The 13941-nt window shown below is 40.9% G+C and overlaps 1 protein-coding gene across 14 annotated transcripts in view; it reads right to left on the bottom strand.

Moving 5' to 3' along the window:
- RBMS1 (RNA binding motif single stranded interacting protein 1) overlaps positions 1-13941 on the bottom strand; it is a 214057-nt gene that overhangs the window by 39140 nt on the left and 160976 nt on the right. For all 14 annotated transcript variants that reach the window (XR_006277964.1, XM_038421071.2, XM_043505176.1 and 11 more), the window contains one exon: positions 4426-4583. Coding sequence is in view for 13 of the 14 variants with exons in the window: in XM_038421071.2 (XP_038276999.1) it covers positions 4426-4583 (158 nt within the window). In the remaining variant the exon portion in view is untranslated. The remainder of the gene's footprint in view (positions 1-4425; positions 4584-13941) is intronic.

The raw sequence follows: 13941 nt of genomic DNA on the forward strand, positions 1-13941 counted from the left end.
TCTGCTCCAACACCAATCCACTCTGCTTCAACTCCTTCCCTTGTCTGATTGAAGCAGGGGGGTTTTATCAGATGACTGGCTTCAGGTGCTCTAATTGGCTTCAGGTGCTTTAATTAATCTATAGCAAACTTTCTTCCCTCTACAGGGAATAAGGCTCCCTGCTGCTCTCTGGCCATGCTGTAGCACAGTGGATAGATGTTAAAATATGGTCTTATACAACTCATCTACATGGGTTTCCTCTCCTGTTAATGTAAAAGTCAGCCATATTTCTAAATCAACACATGGAGCCCTTTCAGTTTTATTATAGTAGAGAACCCACTTAGAAAGTACAGATTTTGAAGCTAAGGTCTTTTTCCTAACACACCCACAACACAAATGGTGATTTGGATTTGCATATCTCTTGTGCACTTTCCAGGTAGAATTTTAATGCTCTTCTGGCATCTAATGCCACCAGAGTTAAGGGTAAAATCTTGCCCCAAATACCTCGTTTAACAGAATGAGAAGCAACTTTCAAAGAGAACCATTTCAGGGAGACCCTATGGTTTTGTTAATTTCCCATAAGCAAACTCAGTGAAACCACACCCTAAAACATTTGAATTTGACTGAACAAATCAACAAACTCCTGACTATTATTCAGGTACCATACACTGTTCAGAGTCCTCTCTGTGTGGTCCATTAGAGCGCCAACAATTTTATATTCACCTACTTGTTCAAATACAAAACTACCAGAAGATAGACAAAATATCAGAAATGTTTATTCAGTCACCTGGTCTTCAACATCCAAAAGGACTAATTCTACCTATCAGTGTTTTTGTGGCACATCTATATCCTTAATCATATATCTTTTAGGATCTACTTCCTTAATTCAAGGAGTGCTCCTTACTGCAGACACTGTTAACAGAAATCTCCAATCGAGTTCTCAAATTTGGTCGTTCAGCTTGCAAACGAAAGAGATATGGACTGTTTTAAAGAGTGATCATGAGATGATCTAGGCTTAATGCAGGACTTAGAGATAGAGAAAATAAATGCTAAAGGGCCACAGGAGAACTCTTGGCATGGAAATCTGCTGTAGTCAAATAGCCAGTAACTAAAGGAAACACAGACCCCCAGCGGCAGGGTATTTGAGAGCTGAGTGGACCATGGAAATAGTGTTTGATCTTATTGACTCTAAGGGAGAACCATTCCCATCCCTTCCTGCCAACACTACAAAAAGAAGGATTCTGGGTGGACTCCTCCTGAAGGTCGAAACAGCAGCCTGGATTTCTACATAGACTGCTTCCGCCGACGTGCACGAGCTGAAATTGTGGAAAAGCAGCATCGCTTACCCCATAACCTCAGCCATGCAGAACACAGTGCCATCCACAGCCTCAGAAACAACTCTGACATCATAATCAAAAAGGCTGACAAAGGAGGTGCTGTCGTCATCATGAATAGGTCAGAGTATGAACAAGAGGCTACTAGGCAGCTCTCCAACACCACTTTCTACAAGCCATTACCCTCTGATCCCACTGAGAGTTACCAAAAGAAACTACAGCATTTGCTCAAGAAACTCCCTGAAAAAGCACAAGAACAAATCCGCACAGACACACCCCTGGAGCCAGGACCTGGGGTATTCTATCTGCTACCCAAGATCCATAAACCTGGAAATCCTGGACGCCCCATCATCTCAGGCATTGGCACCCTGACAGCAGGATTGTCTGGCTATGTAGACTCCCTCCTCAGGCCCTTCGTTACCAGCACTCCCAGCTATCTTCGAGACATCACCGATTTCCTGAGGAAACTACAGTCCATTGGTGATCTTCCTAAAAACACCATCCTAGCCACTATGGATGTAGAAGCCCTCTACACCAACATTCCACACAAAGATGGACTACAAGCCGTCAGGAACAGTATCCCCGATACTGTCACGGCTAACCTGGTGGCAGAACTTTGTGACTTTGTCCTGACCCATAACTATTTCACATTTGGTGACAATGTATACCTTCAAATCAGCGGCACTGCGATGGGTACCCGCATGGCCCCACAGTATGCCAACATTTTTATGGCTGACTTAGAACAACGCTTCCTCAGCTCTCGTTCCCTAATGCCCCTACTCTACTTGCGCTACATTGATGACATCTTCATCATCTGGACCCATGGAAAAGAAGCTCTTGAGGAATTCCACCATGATTTCAACAATTTCCATCCCACCATCAACCTCAGCCTGGACCAGTCCACACAAGAGATCCACTTCCTGGACACTACGGTGCTAATAAGCGATGGTCACATAAACACCACCCTATATCGGAAACCTACTGACCGCTATTCCTACCTACATGCCTCTAGCTTTCATCCAGATCATACCACTCGATCCATTGTCTACAGCCAAGCGCTACGATATAACCGCATTTGCTCCAACCCCTCAGACAGAGACAAACACCTACATGATCTCTATCATGCATTCCTACAACTACAGTACCCACCTGCTGAAGTGAAGAAACAGATTGACAGAGCCAGAAGAGTACCCAGAAGTCACCTACTACAGGACAGGCCCAACAAAGAAAACAACAGAACGCCACTAGCCATCACCTTCAGCCCCCAACTAAAACCCCTCCAACGCATCATCAAGGATCTACAACCTATCCTGAAGGACGAGCCATCGCTCTCTCAGATCTTGGGAGACAGACCAGTCCTTGCTTACAGACAGCCCCCCAATCTGAAGCAAATACTCACCAGCAACCACACACCACACAACAGAACCACTAACCCAGGAACCTATCCTTGCAACAAAGCCCGTTGCCAACTCTGTCCACATATCTATTCAGGGGATACCATCATAGGGCCTAATCACATCAGCCACACTATCAGAGGCTCGTTCACCTGCGCATCTACCAATGTGATATATGCCATCATGTGCCAGCAATGCCCCTCTGCCATGTACATTGGCCAAACTGGACAGTCTCTACGTAAAAGAATGAATGGACACAAATCAGACGTCAAGAATTATAACATTCAAAAATCAGTTGGAGAACACTTCAATCTCTCTGGTCACTCGATCACAGACCTAAGAGTGGCTATCCTTCAACAAAAAAGCTTCAAAAACAGACTCCAACGAGAGACTGCTGAATTGGAATTAATTTGCAAACTGGATACAATTAACTTAGGCTTGAATAGAGACTGGGAATGGATGAGTCATTACACAAAGAAACTATTTCCCCATGGTATTTCTCCCTCCCACCCCACCCCCCACTGTTCCTCTGATATTCTTGTTAACTGCTGGAATTAGCCTACCTGCTTGTCACCATGAAAGGTTTTCCTCCTTTTCCCCCCCCTGCTGTTGGTGATGGCTTATCTTAAGTGATCACTCTCCTTACAGTGTGTATGATAAACCCATTGTTTCATGTTCTCTGTGTGTGTGTATATAAATCTCTCCTCTGTTTTTTCCACCAAATGCATCCGATGAAGTGAGCTGTAGCTCACGAAAGCTTATGCTCTAATAAATTTGTTAGTCTCTAAGGTGCCACAAGTACTCCTTTTCTTTTTGCGAATACAGACTAACACGGCTGCTACTCTGAAACCTGATTCCCATCTAGATGTCAATTGCTTTTGGTGGAAGATTTATGTGGAGAATCAGAAAAATATTTTTCTCCAAAATGGCAACAGGCTCATGAGCCAGAATATGCCAAGCACTGATAATACAGAGTGATGGGTCTCTTTCCTCAGAAAAACTGATGCAAAGAAGGGTATTTCAGTAGTCCAGGAGCCCTCCCACATCTCCTCCTTCTGGAAGCCTAGCCTCAAAAACTGGATTAGAGAGGCCAGGGTGGGGTTCTGCTCATACAGTACTTAACAGGGAAAATTTCCCTTTGCACTTGAAGAGACCCTATTTAGCAAAAGTAGGAGGTCAGATTATCAGCCTGAGGCACTGTTATAAATTTTCCTAATGGAAGGGCTTAGGGGAATGTGGAAAGGAGGGTTTGTGATGAGAGGATTTCAGCCCAAATCCTTCCATGGATGTTGGCTATCATTAGAGGTGGTGATGAGAAGGCTCCACATACTTCCTGCCCACTTACTCAGGTATGGGGAAGGTGGCAGCAATAGTGTGTGCCACGAGACCCCACAGAAGTGAAAAGTGGAGTCTTGTTCCTGCTTGAACCCCTGCACTGGTGCCCAGAGCAAGCCAAAATTGGCCCCAAATCTTAGTTGAGAGTCTGACATGTTTGGCTAAACAAAGGACAGATTACCAAAGTCCCGCTGCATCTTTTAATTAAAAAGGGATTCAAATTAAAAGTATGGTATGCTTTCTGTAATCACCTCTTCCTCCTCCTATTCTGGGTGAACCCTGGGTGACAGTATCTAGAAAAAGGCATTTTTATGATTAACACTATTGATGGACACAGTTTACATAGTACTGAATGAAAAAAGTGGATAAGCAAACTATAGTACCTTGCAAAGCCAACACCACGACTTGTGCCACTGGAATCACGAAGTATCCTTGTAGAGATAACTTGCCCAAAAGGCTTGAGCATATTCTCAAGCTCTTGCTCGTCCATTGACAGTGGCAAATTGGAAATATATAAGTTAGTTGGATCTTGTTCTTGTTGCTGAAATAGAATTAAAAATTGCCATTTAATTTTCAAAACCAACAGAGCAGAAAGAAATCTTAAGCATAGACTATGTCTATCATACATCTATTTTTAAGATTCTCAGGTCCCATTATACAAGTCTTTCTTTCCCCGCATCACCCCTTTTAAACAACTGTCTCAGTATAATTATTCAAGCAAGAGAAAACTGCTTAAAGCATGTCTAGAGCGACTTTTTGTTAACCTTAACCATTCTGATAAAAATTGGAGAGTAGAATGAACCAATGACCAGTCTTAACATATATATCATATCTTTGTTTTAAGGTTTTTGGAAAGAAGGTTAATATTAGAGTGGAGAAACTCAAGGAAAATCAGGATTGAAGCTGGGAGAAAAGGAAAAATTAGACTAATGGAATGGTACCCTGAAAATGGAGGAGGAAAAGAGATAAAACAAACAATAGGAAAAGAAGAAAAAACTGGAGTGAAGAGATAAAAGGGATGGAAAAGACAAATGATACAATGCATTTTTTTTTTAAAAAGTACACTGGCAAAATGTTACAATAAAAATAGGCAGTTGTCCAATGCAGATAAAGCTGGGCAGGAAATGGTTTTCTTAACCCGAGAAAATTCTCTTATTCCACATTGGGAGAACAGACACACACGTATACATGCAGCGAGATAGAGCATGAGCAGAACAGTCAACTGAGCTGTTAAGACATGCACCTGGGATCTGGGAGACCTGATTCACACCAGAGACTTGTACTTGGGTCTCCCACATCCCAAATGAGAGCCTTGACCAGGCTATTAGCTGTTCTGGGCTCTCCCTCTCTCACTGTTTTGATCAGAAATTCCATCCTGGACCTGATAAACCTTTTTGTCAAAATGAATATATTCCAGCAAAAAGTATTAGTTTTGTCGAAAAATTCCTGACCAGCTCTAGATTTATACAAACAAAATTATTTGAGTGAGTGATACAAATCCATGAATTTATTCAAATAATATGTGTCCAGTTTTATATTACCTGTAATTTTAAATATAGTTAATTAAATACTGCTTCCTCCCTGGATTCACCAGAATCTGGGCTTGATGATCTTTAGAAGACATAGGGAGGGACGAATGGAGTGTGATTGGTATCATGTGAGAGATCTTGTGGTGGAAGCTGCTAAAGAGGCTTTTTAATATTACTAATTATTATCGTACAATACCCCAAAATGTGCTTCACAAATAAGAGGAATGCAGTCTCTGCCCCAAAAAGCTTGCAGTCTAAATATAATATAAAAGAACAAGTCAGAACAAATAACGAATGGGGAGAAAGGGAAGACGAAGGACAGAGTGACAAGGTCACACAGTTACTCAGGTTGATTCTGCACAAAACGTAACAGGTTTTCCCTCCATTATACTTAATTTTATACAGAATTTTAATTGTCCCATTTCTCTCTGAGAAAGGACACAAGAGGGAGAAAAAATCCTCGCCCTGCCCTCAGCCATTGCTCTAAGCTTTATTGCTGACCAAATCCTTCTCTATAAACTTGTGCTTACTTAATTTTTTTTTTCTTGAGGATAAACCCACTTAAATCCTGGCCCATGATTCCTCACAATCTAACTACAGGATAAAGCCTCTGCAAAGCATGCCTTTGTCATCTCCCATCTGAAATAAAGCAACAAAACATACGTGAGCATGAATCTAACAACCCTTAGGGAAGCTTTCTACCATACGGAAAAGCTCATCTGTGCAGGAAACAGAAACTTCCGGGGCTGGTCTAGGAGTCAGGAACAATTTCCAAAGGAACTAAGGACTATTACAAACCTCACTATCTTCTGCTCCATGTGCAAAGCAAGTTTCTTCACCCTTCCTTCCTCAATATAAACTCACAGCAGCATATACATTTAAAAAATAAAAAACAAAAACAGGAAAGAAACCCAAAACCCTACCAAAGGAACCCTCTGCTCAATACACACAGTTCTCCCTCTGGATATGAGGTCTGGTCTAGGTCTACACTACAGACTGGTGCCAACAAAGCTATGTCAGTCCAGGGTGTGAAGAGGCAGCACAGCTGTATCGGTCAGGGATCGCATCAGAAGTCCCTAGTGTAGACACAGCTATATCTGCAAAAATGTGCTTTTAAGTATTACTTGTTATGTGTGTGTGGGGATGGTTTTATTATACCAGTAGAAAGCACAACGTTGTCAATGTAGCCGAGTCTACACTAGGAACTCTTTGCCAGTATAGTATACCAGTATTCCTATACCACTGCAGCAGTGCTAGCACAGACATGGTCAGGATGAGAGAGAAAATGAATGTCACGTGTCAAGATGTTAGCTACTTCACTTAATGTATCTGACAGGGTTGGGCCAGATGGCTACAGGAGTAATAGAAGGCAGATATATTAGCCCCAGGTTAAGAAGGTCCCTTTTCCCTGGGTAAGGTAACAGGGAATGTTCCAGAAAAATCAGGAAACTTCTGGAGACAATTAAGACAGACAGGCTGATTAGAACACCTGCAGCCAATCAAGAAGCTGCTAGAATCAATTAAGGCAGGCTAATCAGGGCACCAGGGTTTAAAAAGGAGCTCACTTCAATTTATGGTGCGCGTGTAAGGAGCTGGGAGGAAGAGGTGCTAGGAGCTGAGAGTGAGAACGCATACGGTTGGAAGACTGAGGAGTACAAGCATTATCAGACGCCAGGGGGAAGGTCCTACAGTGAGGATAAAGAAGGTATTGGGAGGAGGCCATGGGGAAGTAGCCCAGGGAGTTGTAGCTGTTGCACAGCTGTTCCAGGAGGCAATCTAAGCAGCTACATTCCACAGGGTCCTGGGCTGGAACCCAGAGTAGAGGGCGGGCCTGGGTTCCCCCCCAACCACCCAACTCCTGGTCAGACACAGGAGGAGTTGACCTGGACTGTGGGTTCATGAAAATGGCCAAACTGAGGGCTGCTGTGAAGCTCCAAGGCGAGCAAATCCGCCAATGAGCGCAAGACCCATCAAGGTAGAGGAGGAACTTTGTCACATGTACTACTGGAAGATACTACGATGATGAGGATGATACAAGAACCTATACAGAATTGCACACAACCCCTCCTCTATGTTAAAAGAGCATTAATAAGGTCGCAAAGTCAAGCACCAAAAAGTTAAGAAAGGCCAGAATTAAGGCTGACTGGGCAACCTTATTTCAACCTTCTTGTGCCTTTAAATTAAGATACAGTCTTTCTTTACACGATAATGTACTATTTTACCTGCCTCCCTGAGTGAGCAGAATGGTTGGTGCTCACTTAAACAGTTATTCAATATTTTGTTTTATCCACCTTGTTCAATGTGTGGCCCTACATCTTACTTACTTCCCACTATTCAAAACCCACTCTGATGTTGGAATTATTAATTTCCTCATGAGTCTTTCTATGGTGCTCATCCCCTTCATACAATTTATTCAAATATTAATGAATTTCTTTTCAAAACACTCCTGTGAGATGAAGGGATATTATCCCCATTTTTCAAATAAGAAATTAAGGCATAGAGATTAAGGTCAAAATATGCAGTAATTTGGGGGGGTCCCAATTTGAGATTCCTAGAACCTCATTTTTCAGAGTACTTAGCATTATAGATCATTGTAGCCCTGAATGGGTGCATGCTCAGTGCAGACTGAATCTTCAGGGAATTTAGCTACTAGAATTTAAGAACCTTTTTCTGAGCATGTGTGAACTGAACTGTGATTTTTTAGTGACTTATAACTTGGCCAAATTTGTACAGAGATTCATGGGGACAATAAATGGCACATTCTTGACAAAATTGCTGCCAAATCCCTGCTCCAAAGCATAGGGATGCTAAGGCTTTTCAAGTAAAAGGTTGACAGAATATTTAAAATAGGCAACATAATGTATTTTTTCCCTAGCCTTGTTCTCAGAAATGATAGAGCCATTTGGAAGAAATTTCCCAAGAATATTCAGCTGGAGGCAGAAATTGGAATTGAAAATTTCACCCCAAATGGTTGAAGTTTGGCAAAGTTATAAGCAATTGAAAAAAAAGTCTTAACGTTGCCCAACACTTCTATTATAAGAGGGGTGCTCCCAGCTTCGCCTGTAAACAGAACATATCTGAACCCCGATCTTCCCTCCACACAATACATATCAGCCATGCTCCCTGCGTCTTTCTGCACACTTTGATGACATTCATACCCTGTTCCCCCTATACAAGTATCCGTCCTCTCCACAGCTTCAGAATTCAGAAAAGTCACTTCTAACTGAGGGGCTAGGGAACATGGCTCGAGAGAAGGTCGCAAAGAAAGCCAAAAATATTGGGATCATGAGCTTTGCTTTACAGATCTCTTTAAGACTAAACTGTCGCATTATATTAAAAATTTGTATTTACACAAAAATTATGTAGTGTACAAGACAGACCAAATGAACGTATGAATCAACATACAGTACCATTTGTTTTTATACACGTACTCTATACACAAACCATTCTGGGAAAAAACAACTGAGGTAGAATTTTATGAGCCAGATGATATTCTTTTGAGCAGGAGGCTTTCACCCTCCAGTCTAGCCCTAGATGAAAGTTGGCTGGGGAATATTTGAGATGGAGCAGAGAGGTTCTACCAGTCTCAGCTGAGGGTATTCGTTGTTTGGAAAAGGCTAGTAAGAAGTGTTTTCTGGAGGGTCTCAAGCTATGTTGTGCTCCCGCTGCCCTCTGATGCTACTAATGTTGGCCACGTACCAAGATAACATTAATCCTTTACCTGTGAAAAGATGTACAAGGGCAGACCCTCATGTGAAGCTCTAATTAAGTCAATGGGACTCTAAGTGGATATAAGGGTCCATCTTAGTGAACCCCTGTGCTGGAACTATTCTATTCTATTCCCTTGTCTACATGGGCAAATGTGTTTTGGTAAGAGGGCATTTTTTGGTTTAGCTTATCTCACTGGGGAAGGAGTACAAACAAAGTACAACTATACCAGTATAACTATACCAGTGTAACTTGAAAGAAACTTTCCTGTGTAGATAAGACCGATATAGGTTCTTATATCATCTGTATCATCATAATATCTGAGTGCCTTCCAGGAGCTCATTAACACCAACAGAAGTTGGTCCAATAAAAAATACTACCTCACTGTCCTTGTCTCTCATGATAAACATCTGTCATGGATCAAGGTCACAGATAGTAGCTCTTGGGGCAGAGGAAGAGGAAGAAGTGGGCTGCTCCCAAGGAAAAAATTTGGTCAGGATCTGTGGTGCTTCAAAAACCTTTCAAATTTTTAAAGTGTGTGCATCTAAATATATTATACACATGTGTGCGATCTTGTGTGTGTGTGTGTGTGTGTGTGTGTGTGTAGATATAAAAAGATTGAAAAATAAATATTACAAGTTATATTTGTATTCCAAGAAAACATGCTATGTTCAGAAACAAGGATTATTATTTTATATATAGACACACACACACACACACATATATATATAAAAAAGATCTTCGTTGTTCATTTATTCACCTTGACTCTAACTTTCCAAAAAATGAGCACTTTGTTTTCAAATCTCCTCTAATGGGGCTGAATAACTCTCAAGTTCAAAGAATCCTCCAAAGAGAAATCCCAGAGACTCTTCCCTTGTCTGTTCACTCTTGTCTATACGATTTTAATTCTCAATCAAATCATATTGCCACATCACAACTGATAATTTTCTGGGCTCAAGGCAAAATTTGTGTTGTCTTAATGATGTCTCCTTCACTGCATTTCAGTGGTCAGTGAGTGACAAATATGATGGGTTTATTATTATTATTTTGTATTGAAAAAATGATTTACCTAGTATGAGGCAGGTCATGCAGCAATCTGATGGCTTCAGGCACTTAGTGAAAATAATACTGAATCCATATAGTATACAGTGAGGGTCTGTGGCTTCAGTTATCTTAGATCATCTCATTTCTCCTTTGCATTAGACGAGTCAGCAGAAAAAGAAGACAAGAAAATGGATCCACTGAGAGTCTAGAGCTCACATTAATATTCATTACCGTGCACTGTTCAAACCATGGGGGAAAAAGCCTATATTACAATAGCAATATTTCTGACATAAAGTTCAGATTTCTCTGCTACAAATTTGAGATGAGGCTAGCTTTAATGATTTTTGAATTAGCTTGTTATTTAGATTCTATTAGAAAATTATATTTTTCTACATTGAGCTGGGTCAGATGTGGGTTTACAGTTTCTTCTTTAATGAACGCAATTAGTAAAGGATTTAATTGAAGTTTCTGCCTTGGGCAACACAACCTTTTATTCATAGTCATATTTTAATTTTCTGAAACTCAGGCTGTTCTTTGCAAGAATACTTCATTTGGATTTTTCACATTTTAGTACTGGATGTAAAATATGTTTGCACTCAAGTGTCCTAAAACTTATCACTTTAAAATGTATACTGTACAAGTCTGAAATTAGCTCCTTAGAGTGTTTTCACCTACTTTACTAACATTACTACTGTATAATAAACAGGATAACATTAAAATCTAAGACTTTCTCATGACAAAAGCTTGCCAACATTTGGGAAGATTGAAAAATAAATATTACAAGTTATATATTTGTATGCAAAAGAAAACATGCTATATCCAGAAACAAGGAATAAAGGGGAAATTCACTTTACTCGCATAAAAATCAGAATAAATTAGGCTTTATGTAAGTGAATGGAAGGATACCCCTGTCTGGAGCTGCTACTCTAATCCAGGGGTTGGAGTTGCTGCTACTGCTCCTTTGTGCTGCATGTAAGGTGCGTTAAGGCTGGTAGATCACAATCATCCCTGTCAAGTAGGGATAACTAAGCCCTCTCCACATTCACACAGATGGCTCTCCCCACACAGCTTCAACACAGAGCCTTAACCCTTCTGCCCATCCTCCTCTCCAAAGTGAATTTCACTCTAGAAGAACACAAGTGTTCTACAAAAGCACATCAGTATTTTGTAAGAGGAAGAGTCTTGATTATTTAATACATTTTCAGGGTTAGCATGAATATCATCAGCTCTACATGTAAATCCTTTCAAGTTGAAAGCGCAAAGATATTTTTAGAAATTATTCCCTCTAAAACAGGTGACATTTCTTGAAGGAAATGTAAGAGCTCTTTGGCTTTAAAAATTTCTGTACTCAAATTGCTTATTTTGCATCCAAAAATTGGTTGTTTTAAAAAATAAGCAAAATTCTCTAAAGATACATGGGGGTGAATTTTGGCCAAGTTTGTAAGCCAAGCTACATATTATCAGCATCAAATCATCTCACTTTACAAATGAGGGGGTGTGCCATGTAAAACAAAGCGAAGTCTTTTTATTTATAATAGGTATTAGAACATTACAGCAACATGACATTTACAGTAAACAGCATGAAGGTTTGATGCCTGACACAAATACACGGACTATCCTTAGGGTCTTAAAACCTATGGGATTTAATTGATACTTTTCTGAATCACCCTATAGAGCAGTAAAATACGCATCCTATTAAATTCTATAGGATGATTCAAAAACAACAAAAAGGTTATCATTTTCTATTAAATATATAGGACATTTCCATAAGGACAAATTCATTGCTGACCTTACTGAGTGCATTGCATCTTTAATTGCAATGGAATTGTACTCCCTTACTTCAGTGGTAAATTTAGCCTGTTGGGAGGGCTGCATTAAGGAAAAGTTCTGTGCTCCAAGACAAGAACCCATTTCAAGTCTTTGTTTATTTTTCTTCTATTTTTTTTTTGCACATACATACAAATGTATACTGTTAATACTAGGTATCCCAGCCCCCAAAATTTGCTCTGTCTTCTTCCGGTGTTATAATTTGAGGAATTAAATGGGCAAGTGGAGATGACTTTGATAAAAAGTGTGTGTGTGTGTGTGTGTGTTGTGTGTGTGTGTGTGTGTGTGTAAGAGAACTATAGCCACCCGCATCAGCCAGAAGGTTAGTTAAAACTTCAAAGCTCAGTTAACTCCGTTCCTGAAACTCCAACAGGATATCCCAACCAGTGTGTCAGAGTGGATGGCACAGTGAGAAGACGGGACTCTGAGGTGCTCTCTCCTATCGCCACAACTAGGCAAATAAAAGTATGAAATTGGTAGTAGCGTTGCCAGCTCCATATAGCAGGAAGTCACCAGACAAACCCTTAAAAGTCGCTAGATATAGTTGTATAAGCACTCAAAAGGAGTCAAAAATGTCACCAAACAAAATTTCCAGAGAATTCAACAGAGAAGAATATTATATGTGTGTGTGTGTGTGTGTGTGTGTGTGTATTATACACACACACACACACACACACACACACACGTGAGTAGAGTCATAAAATCATTCACAAACAGCTCAACAGTGTTAATAAGATCCATTCCATGCTTTTCTTACTACATTCTGTTGCCCACCAGAAGCAACTACAACAGTACGCTGTCATCACCAGGAGGCACCCTCTCTGTTCATTGGGAAGGGCGCTCTGCACACTACAGCCCAGGTTGGCTGGGGTTGGTTAATTTCAACTGAATCTCCCCTTTCTTGCCAGCCTGGATTTAAGCCAACAGTTAGTGAAAGGGGAGCAGCCCAACCTGACCTGAACTTGAAGCTGGAGGAAGCCAGAAAATAGATTTAAAACCATGTAGCTAGCTTTCCCCTCGTTTCCAGGGTTTCATTTCTGAAAACAGCTGGGCAGCTAACTCCAGGCCAACCCAGGGGAAGGAGTAAAGGGGAAATGAAATCAACTAGCTCCACCTTTGATCCTGTAATAAGAGCTTCATTCTGGGAGGCATGGTGCCCCCGCCTCATTAGGGCACATAATCCTGTCTCATTCTACCCCACCTTCCATCCGTGTGGCTCTCCTTGCTGGCTAACCTGCTTCCGCCTCCCAGCCCATTTCATTAGCCATCTTTCCCTGAATCACAGGGGGTGCTACCTACTACAGAGCAGCGAGAAAGAACACATTTGGGTAAAAACAAACCCTGGCTAATGCGCTGCTCTCTCCACAGCGCGCCTGGCTTTAGCAAAGTATTTAATTAGCCTCCACAAACTTCTTTTCCTCGCCTGCAGATTATAGTGATCTCAGATCAAGAAGCCTTGGAATGTGATTCCTTTTGAGGACATACTCAATTGAGACATAATGACATTGACTTGATGCACAACAGAATGTAGTACAAAGAGCATGGAATGGATTTTAACAACACTACTGAGCTGCTTGTGAATGATTTTGTGACTACATATTGGTGACTTCTTTCTCTGAATGTCTCTATATTTGGCAGTGAAAGTCGCTAGGTCACTCTTGACACTTTTTTTCTCGCTAGGGAAACCAAAAAGTCACTAAATCTAGTGACAAAGTCCCTAAGTTGGAAAGACTGATGGTAGGAAGGGCAAATAAATAAATAAATTAATTAAAAAAAGAGAGTGCAAGAGAG

The sequence above is a fragment of the Dermochelys coriacea genome, chromosome 11 (genome assembly GCF_009764565.3).
Source record: "Dermochelys coriacea isolate rDerCor1 chromosome 11, rDerCor1.pri.v4, whole genome shotgun sequence".
Classification (NCBI taxonomy): Eukaryota; Metazoa; Chordata; order Testudines; family Dermochelyidae; genus Dermochelys; species Dermochelys coriacea.